This window comes from Nymphalis io, chromosome 23 (genome assembly GCF_905147045.1).
Source record: "Nymphalis io chromosome 23, ilAglIoxx1.1, whole genome shotgun sequence".
In the NCBI taxonomy this organism is placed as follows: domain Eukaryota; kingdom Metazoa; phylum Arthropoda; class Insecta; order Lepidoptera; family Nymphalidae; genus Nymphalis; species Nymphalis io.
In genome coordinates this window covers 6,336,558-6,355,211 of record NC_065910.1, presented here as the reverse complement: position 1 = coordinate 6,355,211, position 18,654 = coordinate 6,336,558, and the positions used below count along the sequence as shown (strand labels likewise).

The following is an 18,654-nucleotide window of genomic DNA, read 5'->3' as shown; positions in this document are numbered from 1 at the left end:
TTTAGTTTTGTATGTAAACACTGAGCATGAGCCGAGTGGTAAGAACGTATGAATCTTAACCGATGATCGTGGGTTCAAACCCGGGCAAGCACCACTGAATTTTCATGTGCTTAATTTGTGATTATAATTCATCTCGTGCTTTACGGTAAAGGAAAACATCGTAAGAAAACCTGCATGAGTCTAATTTCACTGAAATTCCTGCTTCCCCCTTCCTTCTTAAGTCCACGCGAGCTGGTTCTCGTTGTCACCGCCTAACTGTGACATCAATTCCATCGCGAACAAAGAAATTTGGCAACTCCTTTCTTTGTCGCACTTCCAAAAAATGGAATTCCTTACCAGCTCACGTGTTCCCCTCCTCTTACAACCCGGGTTCCTTCAAACGAGGCGTGAAGAGGCATCTTGCGGGCCGGCAAGGCGAAGGCGGCTAGTGCAGAACGTTTTTCCCGTCTGTACTGGCCGTCGTCGCGTTTGGACTCTACTACCACTTACCATCAGGTGGAGTAGAGTCATTTGCCCTCCCGGCGAATATAAAAAAAAAAACAAATGAGATGGAAAATAAAAAATTTTAAAACTAACAAGCAAACCTCTTTTTATAATCGGATAACATTTTTTTTATCATCAAGACATTATCACGTGTCTTTATACAATATATTAAAGCAGACCAAACCGTCCCAATAAGGAGTTTGATCCTTCAAAAATTTATAAATAAAATGAGTTCTAAATGCTATATTGATGTTAAACAAGTGTTAAATTTCTATTGAAATTCCTTATCTTTTAGCTTAGAGTCTGCGAATGTCGTCAGCGCGATTTAAAAGAACTGTGACGCCATCTATGACGACACAAGTGAAAATAATTTCCATGGACTTTGTACTATCAAAGTACATTTTACGTACATTTCATTGAAATAGTAGATTTAATGTAGGTATTCGTGCGACTTTATTGCATAAATTCATTTATATTCTAAGCTCAACGGATATATATACAGAAAAAAAAAACAATTATGTTTCGATAATTCTAGACTACTCGAGAGATACATTATTATAAGTTTTTACGTTAACATTGTAGTGGAATTTAACGAACAAAATCTAAATTAGTAACGAAAAAAGAAATTATAAAATAAAAACGAAATTAAAATAGTATAACTAACGAAACATTCATATTTTCTATTGCTAATTCGGTGATTTTTCTTAAATGTCATATTTTTTAAAATAATTATTTGTAAGATACAATTGGGTAGAGTATACACGAACACAAAATATAAGAAAAAAAAAAATTGCAACGCATGCTTAATGCAGAAATATAAAAAAAAACCATTAATCAGTAAATTATCTCTATTATTTAAGTAAATAAAAATACATTCATACAAAATAACAAGTTTATTTCTCTTGTTTATTATATACAATTCTTATAAAACATTAATATACAATCCCAGTGATAAAAAACTGCAGTTTCACATTTTCCTCGGTCTGAAGACATAAAATGACCAACTTCTTATGTAAAATACTACATACAGTTTTATTATGGGATATTTGGTCGGCACTCAGGAATATGGAGAACTTCTTGGCATCTACTCGACAATAGCACACGTTTGACATATCTTCGTTCGCTTGACTCTCCGTCTCGGAATCTGAATGATCGATTGGTCCTAAAAACATAGAAAGTTATTATATTTCATTATTTATAAAAGGTAAAAGTACATGTAAATATTTTAATGTTGGGCAAATCGAACTTCAATCGAGGAAAAGATTTGGAGCTTTATCCACCACACTGCTCCAATGCGGGTTAATGGATACACATAAGGCAGATTTTCATCCGACAGGTTTCCTCATGATGTTTTCCTTCAATGCCGACCACGAGTTTAATTATTAGAAACACAATTCAAATCAAGCACATAAAATGTTAGAGATGCTTGCCTCTCTTTTTTTTGCTTGCCTGGATTTGAACTCAAAATCTTCATTGTGGTAATTTTTCTATATAGTCGCCTATCCACTATAATGAAATCATTTTATAACGCGATCTAAAAACAGTCTGCGCCATCTATCGGTCATCTAACAAACTAGTACACTATACAGAATACACAACAATGCATAGGAACGAAAAATGCATGTTTTTTTTTTGTTAATAATAATTTCAATAATAACATTTTCATAAATGTAGGATTGGTTTAATATTTTTTATTATTATAATACAAACAATATTTTAATCGAAAATAATGTTCGGAATATAAAAACATTTTACAGTAGTTTAGTTAGTGAATGCAAATAAATAAATATTCCACTAGGAGAAAACTGGCCTTAGTATTACCGTTACTACGATTTAAGAGGACTTATGTCTCTTGTGGTTTTAATAAAAATGACTCACTCACCATAAACACTAGAATTCAACACAGATGGACAGGCATAAAATATCTTTATGATAATTAAATAAGTACCTTCAAAGCCCTCGACTCTTAAATCCTTAAATCTTGTAGACACCTTGGCCATGCTAGTTTTTATTTGCAATGTGAGTCTACCCTCCGATGAAGCTCTGATAACTACTTCCGGACTCATTGTTCTCATCCGGTCTATTGTTGTTCGCAGTTGCTTTAACGTTGGTAGTTCTATAGAAATCTGAATTCAAGCAAGTTGATATTTTTTTATTAAAATATTTCTGTATGGCTTGCTCACCCTTAAAACGCGAACATTTTTTTACTCTAGTAACGTCTATTACAAAACTTACATCAGGCTGTGGAATTCTAGGCTCTTGAAACTCGCTCCATAGTTTCCTGGGGACTACTATAACTGGTATGTCATGAGTAACTTGTCGGGTTTGTTGTGATGTTGATGACGGCTGTAAATAATAAATAAAAACATTATATTTCTATCACAATCGCTGTGACAGTCAAAGAAAATATAAGACACCACATTTTACCAAACTATAGATATGCAAACATACAGGCCGCCGTCATATCAATAGATGACTGACAGGGATCGCTAAATGTGGCAGCAGTGTACTGTCCCCCAAAACATCGTATAGATGAACATGTGTTTAGTGACTTTTTTCACACACTCGGTGGTAGATACATTGCAGGAAGAGACTGGAACTCCAAAAACACATATTGGGGTTCCCGACTAACGACGACAAAAAACGTTAAACGTTAATGTTCAAAAAGATCAAAAATATGTACTGGCTACTAAGTAGGAAATCAACACTGAGTTTCGAAAATAAACATATTATATACAAATGTATTATAAAACCAGTCTGGACGTACGGCATAGAACTCTGGGGATCGAACAGTCACTCAAACATAGAAATCCTCCAGCGGTATCAGAACAAAACGCTAAAAGTCTAAAGCAATGCACCATGGTTCATACAGAAGTAAATAAGTATCTGGAAATACCGACAGTCAAAGAAGAAATAGAAAAGTCTTCTTTGGCCTATAAACAAAGACTCGAAGGTCACATCAATCAACTGGCTATGAACCTTTTAAAAACAAATGACTGCATATTCCTATTAAAGAGAATGCGACTGGCCTCGATCTGATCACTCTTTGATGTGAATAAAGTAAGAGATGAAACATCATTGGATGTGCGCTCTCAAAATTGGGAAAAGCTTAATCAATGAATGATTAAAACCTAACGGGTTGATTGCATATGATAAAAAGAAGAGTATAAAAAAAATCTATCACAAAACATATTATTAGTTTAAATATAGATGAACCAATAATAAACAGCTATTAATATATTGATCTGGTTTTTGTGTTTTAGAGTAACGGTTAATATTTCTTAAGGGTATCTATGTCTATGGGCGGTACTTTTTATCAGGTGGCCCATATACTCTGTTTCTTTAACAATACAAAAAAAAAAATAACTGTTATGTTTGGGCTAGTTAATAAGGCTGTAGATAGATATAGATTATGAGTTCAAGCTATTAAAGTTATGAGTTTTTTAGGTAGTGTTACAATCCTGTCCTGTCCAATTGCCGTCCCTAGTACTATGTGCACACACTTGTCTACTATAATATCTTCAGCTTAGTTGTTTAATGTTTTCAGTTTGTTGCAGTGGCAGAAATGATTTCTATATATCTTTAAAAATAATAACTACTTGAAAGATACAAATGTTGAACAGATTTATATTATACTTGGTTATTAATTCATAATTAATGCTCACCATTTCAATTTCCAATGTTAAACAAGGGCACTGCTTCTTGGTCAATTTCATTTTTAAACTTTTTGCTGATTTTAATGTCATTAGTGACCGGGCTAAGTTTGCTGAAATTTATAGAATAATTGAATATTTCTTTTAATTCAGTTAATATTGTTGTAAAAAATCATATGAATTCACTTTATAATGATGAATTTGATCACAGAATATTTATAATAAACTATTATAATAATATTTGATACTCAAAAAAAAAAGTGTGACCTGATTTAGTTTGATCTGTTTGATATATGATTTTATTTAAATAAGCTCCAAAATTTAATAAGATTAATTATGGCCTTTATTGAATAGGCTTACTTGGTCTGACTGATGTAAATTTTAAAAGGAGGATCTTTTTCTTATGAGGATATGTATAAAGAAATCCTTATTGAAGTAAGCATACATACTATCAATAGAATAATCAATTGAGACCAGTTTCTCGACATATTAAGTATTATTATCAATAGTATGTACCCGAAACAATTCCTAAATAAATATCTTTGTGCTCCTCGTCAATCCCAATCATTTGATACTCAGAGAAAAATATGTCTTGAGGGATCTCGCACCACAACACCGGTGGTGTTGGGCCACTATTATCTTCACTAACTATGAAATATAACTTATCATCGGATAATCTCATTACACATTCTTTGGATAACTTTGAAATAGTAGACACTATATCTGAAAAACAACATTATTTTTAATTACGGGTCTTTTTTTGTTTTTACTCCATCAGTTCATTTTTCATACTTGAAAACTCTCTCATAGGACCGGTATCTATCATAACGGCACGAAATTTCATGATTATATAGAATTTAATACAAAAATTAAACGGATTTAATTTAGTAAAATTACATATTTTAAATGCAAGCGAACGACTTCTGGTACAAAATTTAATTGAAAACAATTTGCAGATTCCCGCTAAAGTAGAAACTGACCTAGATTTGATTAAATTGTATTGTCAATGTCAGATCAAATTCAAAATAGCACTCATTGAAATAAATAAATTGTTTATGGTACATACACTATGTGCTTTGTTAATATCACTTGATGTGAGTTAATAAAGTAATTAAAATCTTAGAATTTATTTGTGATAATTTTTATGTACATTTTAAAGGGTTGCTGCTACTTTTCCTACAAGAATTAAACTTGGCAACACAGCCAGGTATAACAATATTGTTTTACTCGACCCTCATTATAATATACAATACAAAAACAAAGTGATTTATATTTTCTATTCATATTATTAAAAAAAACCTACGATCTCAATAGAGTAATTTTATTTATAATAGAAAATAATAGATGTTGTAGAAAATTGTCAGCGATCGTGTTTATCATAATATATTCTAAGCAGAAATCAACTACGACATACTTTATTAATACAATCGTACTCTGGTTATTAATTTGCAGAATTCAGGAGTAATGACTTTCCTTTCCATGGAAAAGGATTGTAAGCATTGGGCATTTCCACTTGCTTGCTCAGCATTTCTAAACAAAAAAAAATTATAATCATAACCCTGGGATCTGCTGTTTTATATATATAAGCTAGTCAGTAGACTAACGAAGTAGTGTTATAATCGAAAATATTAACTTTATCAACAAAATGAAGTAATTAAACCAATATATTATAATTTATTATATAAATTTTAACTTCGTTACGTTGACTGACTATACAATGTTATGTTTATTGGGAATGGCAACATTATTTTTAGCCAAAGACGAAATATAACCGTACTTCCTCCAAAGATGGCGCCTGACATAACTGGCATACTGATAAGTTTATTTACATTGCTGTATTCGGTCTCTTTCATACATTTTAAATTTTAGTATACTAGGACAGAGACGGGTAATGTTCCATTTTGATTGTAACGTATATTAACGAATTGTGGTTATTTTTCTTAAAGATTTTATTTATTATTTAATTTATTGTGCAATTTAGAACCTAATTTATTATTGAAAACTTTATATTATTGTTTATTATTTAATTGTATCCCTTCATTGCTGAAGGAGATTTCTAATAAGAGGAATATATGGAGAATAATGCTAAGTCAAGGTATGTGTACAAATGTACGATCGATAATGTCGTCATTTCATAACCAAACAAACTTCCTCATTTATTCCTTGTTTTAAAAAAGCTTACTGAAGTGTGAATACAATGTGATATTTATTAAAGGATCAGACAAAAAGTAATGAGACTGTGAAACACAATAATAATCACGTAATGATAAACTATGAAACTAAGGTTGCCGTTGCTATAACGTTTTTCCTTCGAATTCGATCTTCAAATATTTAACGGACTTAAGTTTTGAAAGATGATTTTTAAATGTTGACACACGTAGGTGTATATAAAAAAAATGCTTGAAGGGATATAGAACAAGTTACGCGCAAAATTTTCCTTACTGAACCTATTCATAGCAATCATGTAGTAGGTGAAGTAAAAAGCTCAATGTCGCCCATGATTATGCAATAGATATTTGCTTTATTTTGATTTATTTCATCTTATACTATTATAAAATTTCCATTTCTAATTGAAAATGAAAATGGCTGTTTTTAATGTTTTATTTCTGCACTTAAACGTGTAAAAATAGGTTATAAACGTCTTCGTGTTAGGTTATTTTTAATCATTCTGATAAATATTGTGCTGTGCCGCGGTGCAAAGAGCGTTACGAAATTTCTTCTTAATTATTTTCGGTGTGACTAATAACTATTACATCAACGGTAATGAAATTTTGTTAGTTGTTATAGTACCTAACTAACAATTTTAAGTATGCACATACATTTTCTGTAATCCATTGCAAAGCCTGATATATAAAATTGTTTACCATGTACTTACATTTATTAGTTAAAACGATAAACTTTGCAGATAGCTTGGCTATAGCCTATATTATGTTCCTATTATATTAAATCCGTCTGTTTATGTTCGTAAACACCATTTCTAATATTATTATGAAAAAAATAAACAAAGATTTAATTTTTCAACATAAATCGAAAAAAATCCAAAAAACTGTTCTTAAAACAAAAAAATTAGTAAATCTATGCAGTATACTTATGTATCCTCAGACACGTTGGATACACATTTATTTTTTAAATCCATATAAAAGTATGAATATTATTAGTCCACTCAAGTAACTAAGAATAATAGAAGCAAGAAGTTCGCATCCGTCAGAAGAGAAGATAATATATCTAAATTTAATTTTGGAATAATTGATTGATGCGAAAAGGTCTTAAGAAACATTAAAGTAAACTCAACACTGGGTGTGGTACACTTCAGCAGTATAGCACACTGAATTATAACATTTTAATGCCCCATGAACACAGCTGAACAACCTGGATTATTTTCAATCATCTTATAATGTATGCAAATTAATCGAGCTAATAGCGTTGCTGTGAAAATTTAACTTTTCGGATCATGCTTAATATATAACTGCGATGGAACCGTTTAACATTATAATGAATGTGTAGGTACTTATATTACCACTTACGAGAAAAAATTGACTCCTCGCAACCAGGCTAAAGCGTTGCCATGAACTCTGGATGACTAAACAGTATCGTTTTTAAAATATTTACGTTTTAAGAAAAGTATATTAAATATTAATAATAAAGTGTATTTCAATACATACATAATAATATATCTGTTTAATTTTAGAATGGAAGAAGAAGGAACAAAATCGTATCTTCAAGTTCAAATAGAAAGATTAAAAGCTTTACAAGCGAAACTTTCGTCGGAAACAGAAGATAATTACGTAATTGTAAAGGAAGAGCAGTAAGTAGAATTTGAAAATTTTAAAGTACTTATTTTTTAGTCACTAGCTACAGCACTGCCTTCGATTGTTGAATATCAAAAAAATAAATAAATATGTAGATTAGCGTAAAACTCAAGAACTGGATAGTCAAGGTTGACTTTAGAAAGTTACCCCCTTGTAGAAATATAACTAAATTCAGCCTTAATTGACTTCTTTGAATTACATGAGTATGTTTCGTTAATTATAAATAGCTATAATTAAATATGTAAACTAATTTCCATAACAGATAAATATTTTTATCTCGGGCAAATATAAGGTTATTTTTAATTTGTTTAGTATAAGTCACGTTCCTTTTTCGCGAGAAATTATATAATATTGTGTAATATTCGTTTATCGGTTTTCCGATGTTATGTGATTGAGGCTTTATTTTATGTATTTTTGAACGACCAAAATCAAAATTTGTTTATGAACATACTAAATTCTATTAGTATGCCTGTCTCTATGACCAACAGACAGACTCGAGAGTAATCATAGATGCCGCTTTTTTGTGATTTTTTTTTGTGTATTGTTAAGAAGTTCATCAAATATTATAAAATCATTATTTATTATTTATAACTCTTACTGCATTTGATTACATCATATTTCATAGATATTACTTCTATTAAGTACTTAGTTTTTTATTCCACTTCGATTTTTAAATTTTAAAAGTGAAATAAGACCTCTTTTCGATCATAGAGAATGAGATATAATAAAGAAATCAGGACTTGTTTCGATAAATTATTCAATTATTGTCATATAAATTATGGTCGAAACTGACGAAGAATTTAAAAATATATATATACGTAAGTAGTCGAACTTGTCGTCGGACCACAAAAAGTATGTTATCTTAAACCTGGAAGTGGTCTATCCGGTGTATGGTTGCACCGAGAGTTGACGTCATTATATCAACAATTTAATCACGAAAGTGCTCTTATAATAATTATAAGTCGTATAGTTATAAATAATGATGTCAATTTTTTTTCATACTTATATTAATAAATAAAAATATACTATATGTACCTATTAATGTTTCATATGATGAAAAAAATATTTTAAATATTGTTTGCATTTTTTTTATCACAAAGCATTTCACTATGAATTAAAACTATAAAGTTTGGAATTCCACGGCCATTAAAACACAGACCCAGGGCGAGCCGAGTGGGACGACCATGCCGGTTCCCGCTCTACCGCGCCCCGTCGTTACTCGTTTCGTTCAGTCAGTCCGGCTCCGCACGCGTTACGGCAGTGATTCGTCGTGTTCGCTGCCGATACTATTAAAAATAATTTAAAAAAAAAACGAAAATATCTATAGTTTGTACGTTTTTTGGCGGCAAAACATACAATCATTTTGTATAGTACGTCGGTGTGTATAATTTTAATGAAAGTGAAATAGTTCGATGTTTTAGTATGTTTTGTAATGATGATTCTAAGGTCAAGTAATGATAAGGGTGGTTAATTTCGTCATACGCCTTGTAATTAGCGTGTAAGCGATGCAATATCAAAGTAATGAAGAGGACGACTTGCAATATCGGATTTTTGGTGAATCCTTCAATTTTCCACTCGAGACTAATACCTCCAGCCGGCGAAGAAAGTAAGTTTTGCATTCATTATTTGTATACATCAAAGTTCAACATAGTCTTGTTTTGAATGTATTAACAATGATTACCAAATAAAGAACGCATGGAAGTCAGTATTTAATTTATTGACTATTTAAAATACATTTCATGAATACTTAAACTTCCTGAATATTTTTTTATTAAATTGTTACAATAACTTATGATATAATTGTGCTGTTTGCAAATTATTCGCATATTTTAGTCTCATTAAATTCCTAAAAATATCTGAAATTAAATAAGCAGTTTATTTTTTATTATAACTATGTATTTTAATTAGGCGCCGAGGTATTTGGATTATTTTCACACAGAATTCACCACGTGTTTGGCAAAACATCTATAATATTGTTCTTGCCGAAGTTTTATGCTACCCACTTCTCTTTTGACTTACTTGAATATGAAGATTATAGATTTTATTATATTATTTTCATTAGTTATTTAGACTCGTTAGACAGATTTTATTGATTTAGCTTCAGTATAATATTATTATTAGATTAAAATATACTTATTTGACTTCATACTTACGGAATATATGTAGCTCACATATAAAATAAATAGACTTACCCAAAGCGTCTAAAAGGAAAAAGAAGGAAGATCCGGTTTTTTTTTATCACAGCGACTTTAAAACTGCTTTAATAAACTTACCAGCTTGAAATTTAAAATAGATGAAGTATTTTGTACATTGTTCAAAATCGAGTGTCTTAATTTAAGACTTCTTCCACTGCTTTGTAACCTAGAACACAACGAAAGATTTAATAGATATCAAGTACATACATATAAAGATATTATTCACCGGTTGTTTCAATGGCCAAATTTGAATAAGCCACGTGACCTTCAACTCGTCTGGGTAATCCTGCGTGCTCTTATGGACCTTGAAACATTCCAAGGTCTCACGTACAATGCCTACTTAACTAGATAGCGGATGAAACCTTTACAGATGATCTTATGTACAAAAACTTGGCCGAATTCTATCGCGTTTCGCGTATTGACTCGGATAGAACCTGACTGCTTTGTAATATCAATTTTTAGTCATGCAAAGTAAGTTATTTATCCTTTGAACTTAGTTGTGTGTAATCTCACCTTTTATCTAAATGTTACTTTGAAATTCAAATGTAAAGGATGGATGAAATATTACACTGATTATTTAAAAAGGTTATTAAAGTATTGTTTGGGTATATTTATAAGCGAAATATTCATCACGAGATCTCCTATACTATCCGTCCGATTGACTTTACATTTGTCACAGTTACTTATCTACTCGTGTGAAGCCGGGGCGTTTAGCTAGTAATGTATATAATATAGATGGAAGACGACGTCCTACGAATCTGCAATCTTAGGCTTTATATTATCATTGGATATTAGTAAAGCGATTTATAATCAGATAAAAAAGTACTTTAGCTTTGAATTAAGCAATTTCGATAGTTTTTTTTTTTTTTAATTATAAAATTTCAATAAAAGTTTTAACGCTAGGGCGGGGAAATGGGAGGAGCTGTACGAAGCCAGGACGGATATCTAGTATTATGTATTTATGCTATATGAACCGGTTGAGTTGAAAATATGAATTTCAAATGTAAGACATGAATGAAGTCATCATTCAGATTTCATTTAATATTACAATATTTGTCATGGTATTTCCGGTCTTATCTAAACGAGTTTTGACTACAATTCGCTCACAGAATTCATACAGAGTCTGAGTATAATTTAATATAATTCGTACGCTCGTTTGAAGGTACCGTGTTTGCAAATTTTTTAAACGTTGAGGATTTAAGTTAGGGCTCTTTGGACAGCGTGTACAATGTGTAATGTAATACATTATCACAGAATTCCAACAACGGCTGCTAATCTCAAAGCTTAGCTATTATAGTGCACAATTGTGTGCGCAAACGCAGGTAGTCTATCTATACACTGACTTTAGTCTGATGGGGCTTCACGACACTACTTAAGGGACGTCGGGTGCAGTAGCAACGGCATACGTGCTACCCGAGGCATGGAATAACTAACAAGTTTCTTATTCTTGTCTCAGAAAATAGAGTTAATTATTTTTAGTTGCCCAATACGGGACCTGGAGTCGTCATCGTGATTTTTCAACCGTTTAACACTTTCTATGAGACAGTATGCATATACAGACGTCATACCAATTACTTAGCTATGTTGTCACGTGTACTATCCTTTAAAGATCCTGTTGGTAGTTGTTAGAACAACTAGAGAGTTGAGCGTTTACCATTCTATTAAAAAACCAACCAGCAGTTTTCCTAGTGTTACTTTTTTTTTCTTATTGTATGGTATTAAAACAGCGCCATCTAGTTTAAGCAATCAGAATTACATACAAATCGCAATTAATTGTTGAGTCTTCGGCCTTCCCATCCAGCTGTGAAATAATATTTAAAGATAATTATCATATGCTAACACTTGTTCGGTAATTCCCTACGACTGGCCTGCCAACCCTTTTCTGTATTACGTAATCCATTTAAATTTTTAATATGAATATATTAATTTTGCATATGTTATGCGAAAATACGTTATTTCAATGTTTTGTTGTGGATTTTGATTAAATTTATTTTCGATGACTTTAGACAGATAACGAAACAATTAGCAATACTAATAAATCTTGTTTTTTTAATTTATGCGTTGGCAACACTTAAAAATTCCAAACATTATAATTTGTTCTCTGTAAATTTAAATGAGTACGTGTACTAGGTTATTTAAATAATTATTTGAACGCTCAATAAGGCTTGTTTCAATTACCTTAAATTATTTAGAGCATTTCACGATTATTTAAATGGCATACTCATTTTTTAATCCTAAGATGTTAAAATAGCTATGACTCGAACTTATTTTTTTTTTCTTTAAATATTTCAACAATGATAGCGGCACTCAATTACTGTTCTTTTTTATTTGAGAACAAGTACAGACAAGTAGTGTTGACCGCGCAACCCCTCTAAAGGTAAACGACCAACAGACGAGGGTGGCACCCCCGAGGGTTCGATGCCTTAATTGCCTCACGTGCATCGGCAGATGGCCGTCAAGGTGCGAGCCAGTGATGACCTTTGCTAACTTATCGATGATTTTCATTCTATCGATAAGGAAGATGTTACATGTTCGCGTGTTTCACTAGCAGCTGCTAGAGTCATGCAATGATATTAAATTTAACTTATGTTTGAAATCGACTTACATATTTTCATAAAAATAATACGCTCATATAAATTTAATGTTTTTTTATTAATGTTAGGAAAATATTTGCCAATAAAGTATGTAACTGGATTATTATGTGTTCAGATACAACAGTAAGTAGACTTAATGGTTCGTGTAAGCAGGTGCTTAGTTTTTATAATGCTTCAAATGATTTATATATATGGAAGTAAGCACTTTTTGACTGTACTATAAAAATAGGGTTTTTTTTAAATTGTGATTTATTTATCGACATCGATGTACGTAATTGTAAAGGCCATCCTTATCTAACTATTCTATGAATACTAAAGTAATTGGGGTGCTGGCGATGGCAGGACGCGACTTTCACACGATGCAACTGAACAACTGCAACATAGGCGCTTGTCACTGCAATAACACTCATGTTTTATGCTCAGTAAACATTCTTCTATTATTTTTTGTATCGCTTGTTGACATTAGAAGTTTTTTTGTTTTATATTCGATAAATTATTATTATAAATACCAACGTCCATTGTCCGTAATCGTTGTCCATTTCGTTCTAAGCTATTTTGTATTTTATGTATGCGGTATAATAAATTTATTTTTAATTCAAATTCAGAAATGGAGTCGTGAGTAATGGAATTTAGTTTACCAATAATCTATCAGTAATTTCCCGTCTAATAACACTTGAATACCACGTGATTTCAAAACGTGGTTGTGGTATAGAACTAAGGGTATTAGTTAAGTGGACCAATCGCTTAAGTTCCTCGGTTGTAAGATGACGGGGTACCAAAACACCAGCAAAACTATTCCCAAGGAGAGAGGCATCAACGAGCGGACTTTTTTAAAAATCTGCCTTTTTTTTGTTTACATATTCCTTAAACTTAAATGATGATAATAAATAATTACCATTTTATTTATATACCAATAAGCGTTTAAACAATTTTTTCTCCTGAATCACTAGTTTTTTTTATACTAATTATAACAATAGGTATGTAACTTTAAATAACATCATAAAATTCTACAGTAACATATAAAGGTTAAGTAATATTCTGTGAGCTCTATATGAGGGTGGCATTCGAATTAAAAAAAATCCGTCTTTAAAAAAAAAAAACAACATGTTCAATAGGAGAGCTTGGACACTCGCACTGAGTTACTTCGTACTTTAGTGCCTTTACCATTCCTCGGACCAATTTCAATGATTATTACCTACACATTAGTTTATAAGCTTAAGGGAATTGAATACGTTACTTTAAGAATTAGTATCTGAATCCATTCAAATATTTCTGTCTAACTTGTAGTTCAACGATTATTTCAGTCGTTGACATCAGGAATAAATATTATTCTATATTCTTAGAACAATCTCGAACATTGAAATTGACTGTCCTTACTAATATTATAAATGGGAAAGTGGGTTTATTTGTTTGTTACGCTTCCGTGACTTAACTACTCAACAGAACATCATGATATTTCGCATAAATGTTTTCAGGGGTATCGGTTACCTAGCGCATCCCCTCTCACACGCGGGCAGATATTGTTAATATAATAATTATAATTATAAATTTAAACGGTACATGAATAATTACGTCGATTTTTATCATTTCACTAATAAGATACGAAGCGAGTTCACAAAGAATAGCACTCCATATGGTACTGGTTGGAAGCGTGTACACTCCCGTGCCTCGGAAAGCACGTAAAGCCGTTGGTCCTGCGCCTGAACTCTTTTTGTCGGTTTGCCGTCCCATCCGATTATGAGAGTTAGGGAATAGAGAGTGCACTTGTGTTTGCGCACTTATGCACTATAATATCTCCTGCGTAGTTGGCTAATCTCTGTTGAGGGCCGCCGTGGCCGAAATCGGTCTGGAGGACATTATTATTATTATGGTACTATTATAAAAACAATACTGAAATTGTTGATATTTTTGTTTGTTTTATCAATTGCTTAAATGATTGTTACTATTGCGACAGTTGTGATAGCAACAGTTAAATTAAAAGTAATAATACTTCGGACCACGTGACTGACAGCACTAGTTCGTTCTTTCAATGCCAATGAATAGACCAGCTGTTTTGGGGTTCAAGAAATACACTTACAATATCCTAAGAAATCAGGGGAAGTTTTCGAGCCCATTCTACGAACAATACGGTGTACCTATTTCCTTTGTTGGCGACAGACGGATTCGCAATGGATGTTTAAGTTATACTTTATGAGAACGACATGGGTGATTCCTGTATGTGTGTCAAAGTTCGATGTTCGATTTTTAAATTTGCGTCAAAAAAATTGCTTAAAAAAATTTGCGTTTAAAAAAAACAAAAAATCAAATCTTGTTTCAATCGAAAAATTGGGGTAAATTTTAAATACAATTTTTTTTATTGTATTAAATATGAACGTATTTTTTGCTGTTTTATTTCTTTTAGCCTTTTAATTTTAGGATACATATTTCTATATTTTTTTTTCTATATAAAGCTACGTTACTTTTATTAAATACTGCTATTTATATATAATATAAATTTATATATAAAAAATATTAACTGTATCGATCGCTTATGTCGGCGCGTGCCGATCGCACGGTGTTTTCGTTACGTTGGTGCGACTGTTTTTTTAATAAAATGTATTGTATGGCAACTGTATAAATATGTAAATCCTATACGAACAGCTAACTATATAGAGTTTTAGTTATCGCCGAAGTTGTTATGAGAACTCTTGAAGTAAAATTATAGTGAATGTAAGTAGTTAAGTGGAATTGGAAATGCTTATCAACCATGCCTTGATTCGTGGATAGGAGAACTTAAATGCAAATCAAATATTCTATACATTGATGTTAATGCAAATTTGAATAAGTAGTAATAATTGCTCGCAACACTTATCAATTTGACACTCATCTGATAACGTCAGTAACAGCTTGTTAATGTCCCACTGCTGGGCTAAGGTCTCCTCTCCCTTTTTGGGGACAGGATACCTTCATTATACACTATTTATGTTCATATAACTTCGCTTAATTATATGAGCTGTCAAAGAACACAATTCTCGCTCACGCCCGTCGATAATTACACTTGAATTACATTATAACGATCACTCAGTGTTTCTAGATCTGTAGAATTAATGATATACCTAATAAGGTAATATGTTTAAGACTGTAACCATTTATTAAGTATCGATTAAATACTTTTTGTTTTTCTAGTAGCGTTTGCTTGTTTAAAGGCCTCCTTTCCTTTTTTTAGAAATTTTTTTGGAGCTTATTCCTCCTGCTGCTCCAGTGTGGGTTGGTGGAATACATATGTGGCAGAATTTCAGTGAAATTAGTCACATGCAGGTTTCCTCACGATGTTTACTTCATCGTCAAGCAAGAGATGAATTATAAACACAAATTACGCACATGAAACTTCAGTGGTGCTTGCTCGGGTTTGAACCCACGATCATCGGTTAAGATTCACACGTTCTAAGTTCCATACTTATCATCACAGGCCATCTCGGTTTATTTACTTGGCATAAAGTAATTACAATCAATAAAAGCAATACATTATTATACAAAAATAAAGCTTGACTATTAATACTAATATTATACAATAATTTCGCTGAAACTAGCCGACAGAACTAGCCAAATTTTAAGTTTCTAAGTCAATGCGTTAAACTTTATAGAAGCTTCAAAGTAGCACAGCCTCGTAGAAAAGTCATCTGTCGGCTAGTTTCAGCGACGTTCGTAATGCGTGTATAAACAGCGTAAGTAGCCAGTACTAGAGGGTTAGTAGATAGACGCCATTAATAAAAGAAAATGAATGACTTTATAACAGAGAAAACACATTGTAGTCCCAAAAATCTCTTTTTCTTCAAGTTATATAAATCTATCAGTAGTTCGTATGATGCTTTAATAACTTCATAGTCAATCGATTAAATAATAAGTTTAATGAATGAATAAATCAAATTGCCTATTCAAAATAAATTTTGAATAGGCATCTTCTAGGCAAGCGCGTTCCATCTTAGACTATATACTCACATTCCATCAGGTGTGATAACAGTCAAGCGCTAGCCTATACATTTAAAAAAAAATCAGAAATTATAAAGTAACCGCGACGTTACATTTCATTGACTAAACAGTATTTTCATAACATTTTTACTTTGAGATAGCTTGATTTCGAAGCAGGGACACAAGCATCTTCCAAATAAACAAATTCGTAATATATATATGAATGGATTACATTAGGGGAACCTAATGAACCTAAAAAAAAAAAGCCGAGATGGCCCTGTGGTAAGAACGCGTGAATCTTAACCGATGATCGTGGGTTCAAACCCGGGCAAGCACCGCTGAATTTTCATGTGCTTAATTTGTGATTATAATTCATCTCGTGCTTTACGGTGAAGGAAAACATCGTGAGGAAACCTGCATGTGTCTAATTTCACTGAAATTCTGCCACATGTGAATTCTACCAACCCGCATTGGAGCAGCGTGGTGGAATAAGCTCCAAACCTTCTCCTCAAAAAGAGGAGAGGAGGCCTTTAGCCCAGCAGTGGGACATTCATAGGCTGTTACGGATTACGGAGGGGAACCTACTATTGAAGCTTAGATACGTTTACTAAAATTTGCAGCGCCAAAGAAATGTTTCTCACGATGGCAATTATATCTGCACCTGCAATACAAATGATTATCGAATCATGAGATTGATATTTAAAGGAACACACTTATTGAAATAATTTAAATGTGCTGATATTTTTTACTATTAAAAGTATACCCAGTATGATACAACCGTTTTATATGTTCTCAAAATTAGGTATTTTTCATAAATATTTTCGACTTTAAATTATGTATTTATTTATTATATTATATAATTTTTGAAATGCAATAAAAATAAGTAATCAATTATAAACGAAAGCGACTTAATTAAAAACAATAAAACATGTGCGTTTTATTATTTTTCATAGGATTTGACACTTGTGAAATTCTGGTATATTCGTGTCATTAAAAATAAAAAAATAAATTCACTGGAAAATTAAACTCAGTCCACCGTATAAGTCAAGTTAATTTTACACACGTTTTATTTTGTTTTAATTTTTTATTTTCAAAATGAACTGCAACAAGTTTCAATATATATTTAATATTAGGACAGGAAATAAATAAATGGTATTTTAATTTTTATTACATATCATTTATTAAATGTTAATGTGTACAGCTTACGTTTTTATATGTATTTTTAATTAAACGGTTGCATGTCACTAATATTTTATAAGAAAAACTAATTATGATCGAATTTAAATAGATTAAATGCTCGTAAATATATTGAATCCTGGACATAAACATGCAAACCGCAACGTGGAAAGTAAGGGCCACCTTTCAAGTAGATCATGCGGGCAAGTTCATTGCTATTTAAAACTATATACTAAGGGTTGCCACATTATTTGCTAGTATTGAATGATTAAAAAAACAAAAGAGGAATTCTTATTTCAAAATAGAACAGTATTTTTCAATATTACGTCTAAAGAAAAAAAAACCAATAGTGAATCCTTTTTACCTTGTTTTTATTCTAAACTGTCATGCTTGACCATTATAAAAATATTTCTTATGTCAATAATAAAATAGATAATTCATGATTATAATTAATGATAATAAAAATATAGAATACCTTTTTAAATATCGAGTTTTTAAATTTTATAAAGGCATTCTTGTTGTCAGCCCTGTCTATAAGTACATTTCGCAAACCCCTATATAGATATTTTTTACTGGTTTAAGGAAACTACCACGGTTTCCTTTAAGTATGAGGGCTATTTGAATTCTTATCAAATGATTATACATGAACATATGGCTGCCGTATTTGAAATCGATTTTATATATTCGAACGCAGCTCGACGCGTTCATTATTTTAATATCGAATGATTTTGTCGCAATCTATATTTTAATTTCCTGTTGTAAAGTAATTGTTTACTTAAACTAGAACATCAGTTTT

General features: G+C 31.5%; 2 protein-coding genes across 5 annotated transcripts in view; one reads left to right on the top strand and one right to left on the bottom strand.

Moving 5' to 3' along the window:
• Window positions 1–1,412: 1,412 nt before the first annotated feature.
• On the bottom strand, window positions 1,413–5,100 carry LOC126777574 (checkpoint protein HUS1). The gene is made up of 6 exons (XM_050500638.1): window positions 4,929–5,100; window positions 4,653–4,859; window positions 4,149–4,249; window positions 2,719–2,829; window positions 2,432–2,609; window positions 1,413–1,645 (listed from the first exon to the last, which is right to left on the bottom strand). Exons 1-6 carry the CDS (start codon window positions 4,978–4,980, stop codon window positions 1,416–1,418), a joined length of 879 nt encoding a protein of 292 aa, XP_050356595.1. The 5' UTR covers window positions 4,981–5,100; the 3' UTR covers window positions 1,413–1,415.
• An 881-nt stretch (window positions 5,101–5,981) lies between these two features.
• Window positions 5,982–18,654, top strand: part of LOC126777505 (myb protein) — a 173,497-nt gene continuing 160,824 nt past the window's right edge. The window contains exons 1-2 of one of the 4 annotated variants that reach the window (XM_050500525.1): window positions 5,982–6,231; window positions 7,825–7,941. In XM_050500525.1, coding sequence (XP_050356482.1) covers window positions 6,209–6,231; window positions 7,825–7,941 — 140 coding nt within the window. In that variant the 5' untranslated portion in view covers window positions 5,982–6,208. Of the gene's footprint in view, window positions 6,232–7,824; window positions 7,942–9,196; window positions 9,552–18,654 lie in introns of those variants that run through there. The other 3 variants (XM_050500523.1, XM_050500526.1, XM_050500524.1) reach the window with 3 other exon arrangements.

What these genes read in the sequence shown, in the direction of transcription:
- LOC126777574 (XM_050500638.1), bottom strand. Translation starts at nt 4,980, where the DNA reads ATGAAATTTCGTGCCGTTATGATAGATACCGGTCCTATGAGAGAGTTT. An exon ending in TAACATTGGAAATTGAAATG is followed by an intron (nt 2,830 to 4,148) that starts GTGAGCATTAAT and finishes TATTATTTACAG; the next exon opens with CCGTCATCAACATCACAACA. An exon ending in CTAGAATTCCACAGCCTGAT is followed by an intron (nt 2,610 to 2,718) that starts GTAAGTTTTGTA and finishes GCTTGAATTCAG; the next exon opens with ATTTCTATAGAACTACCAAC.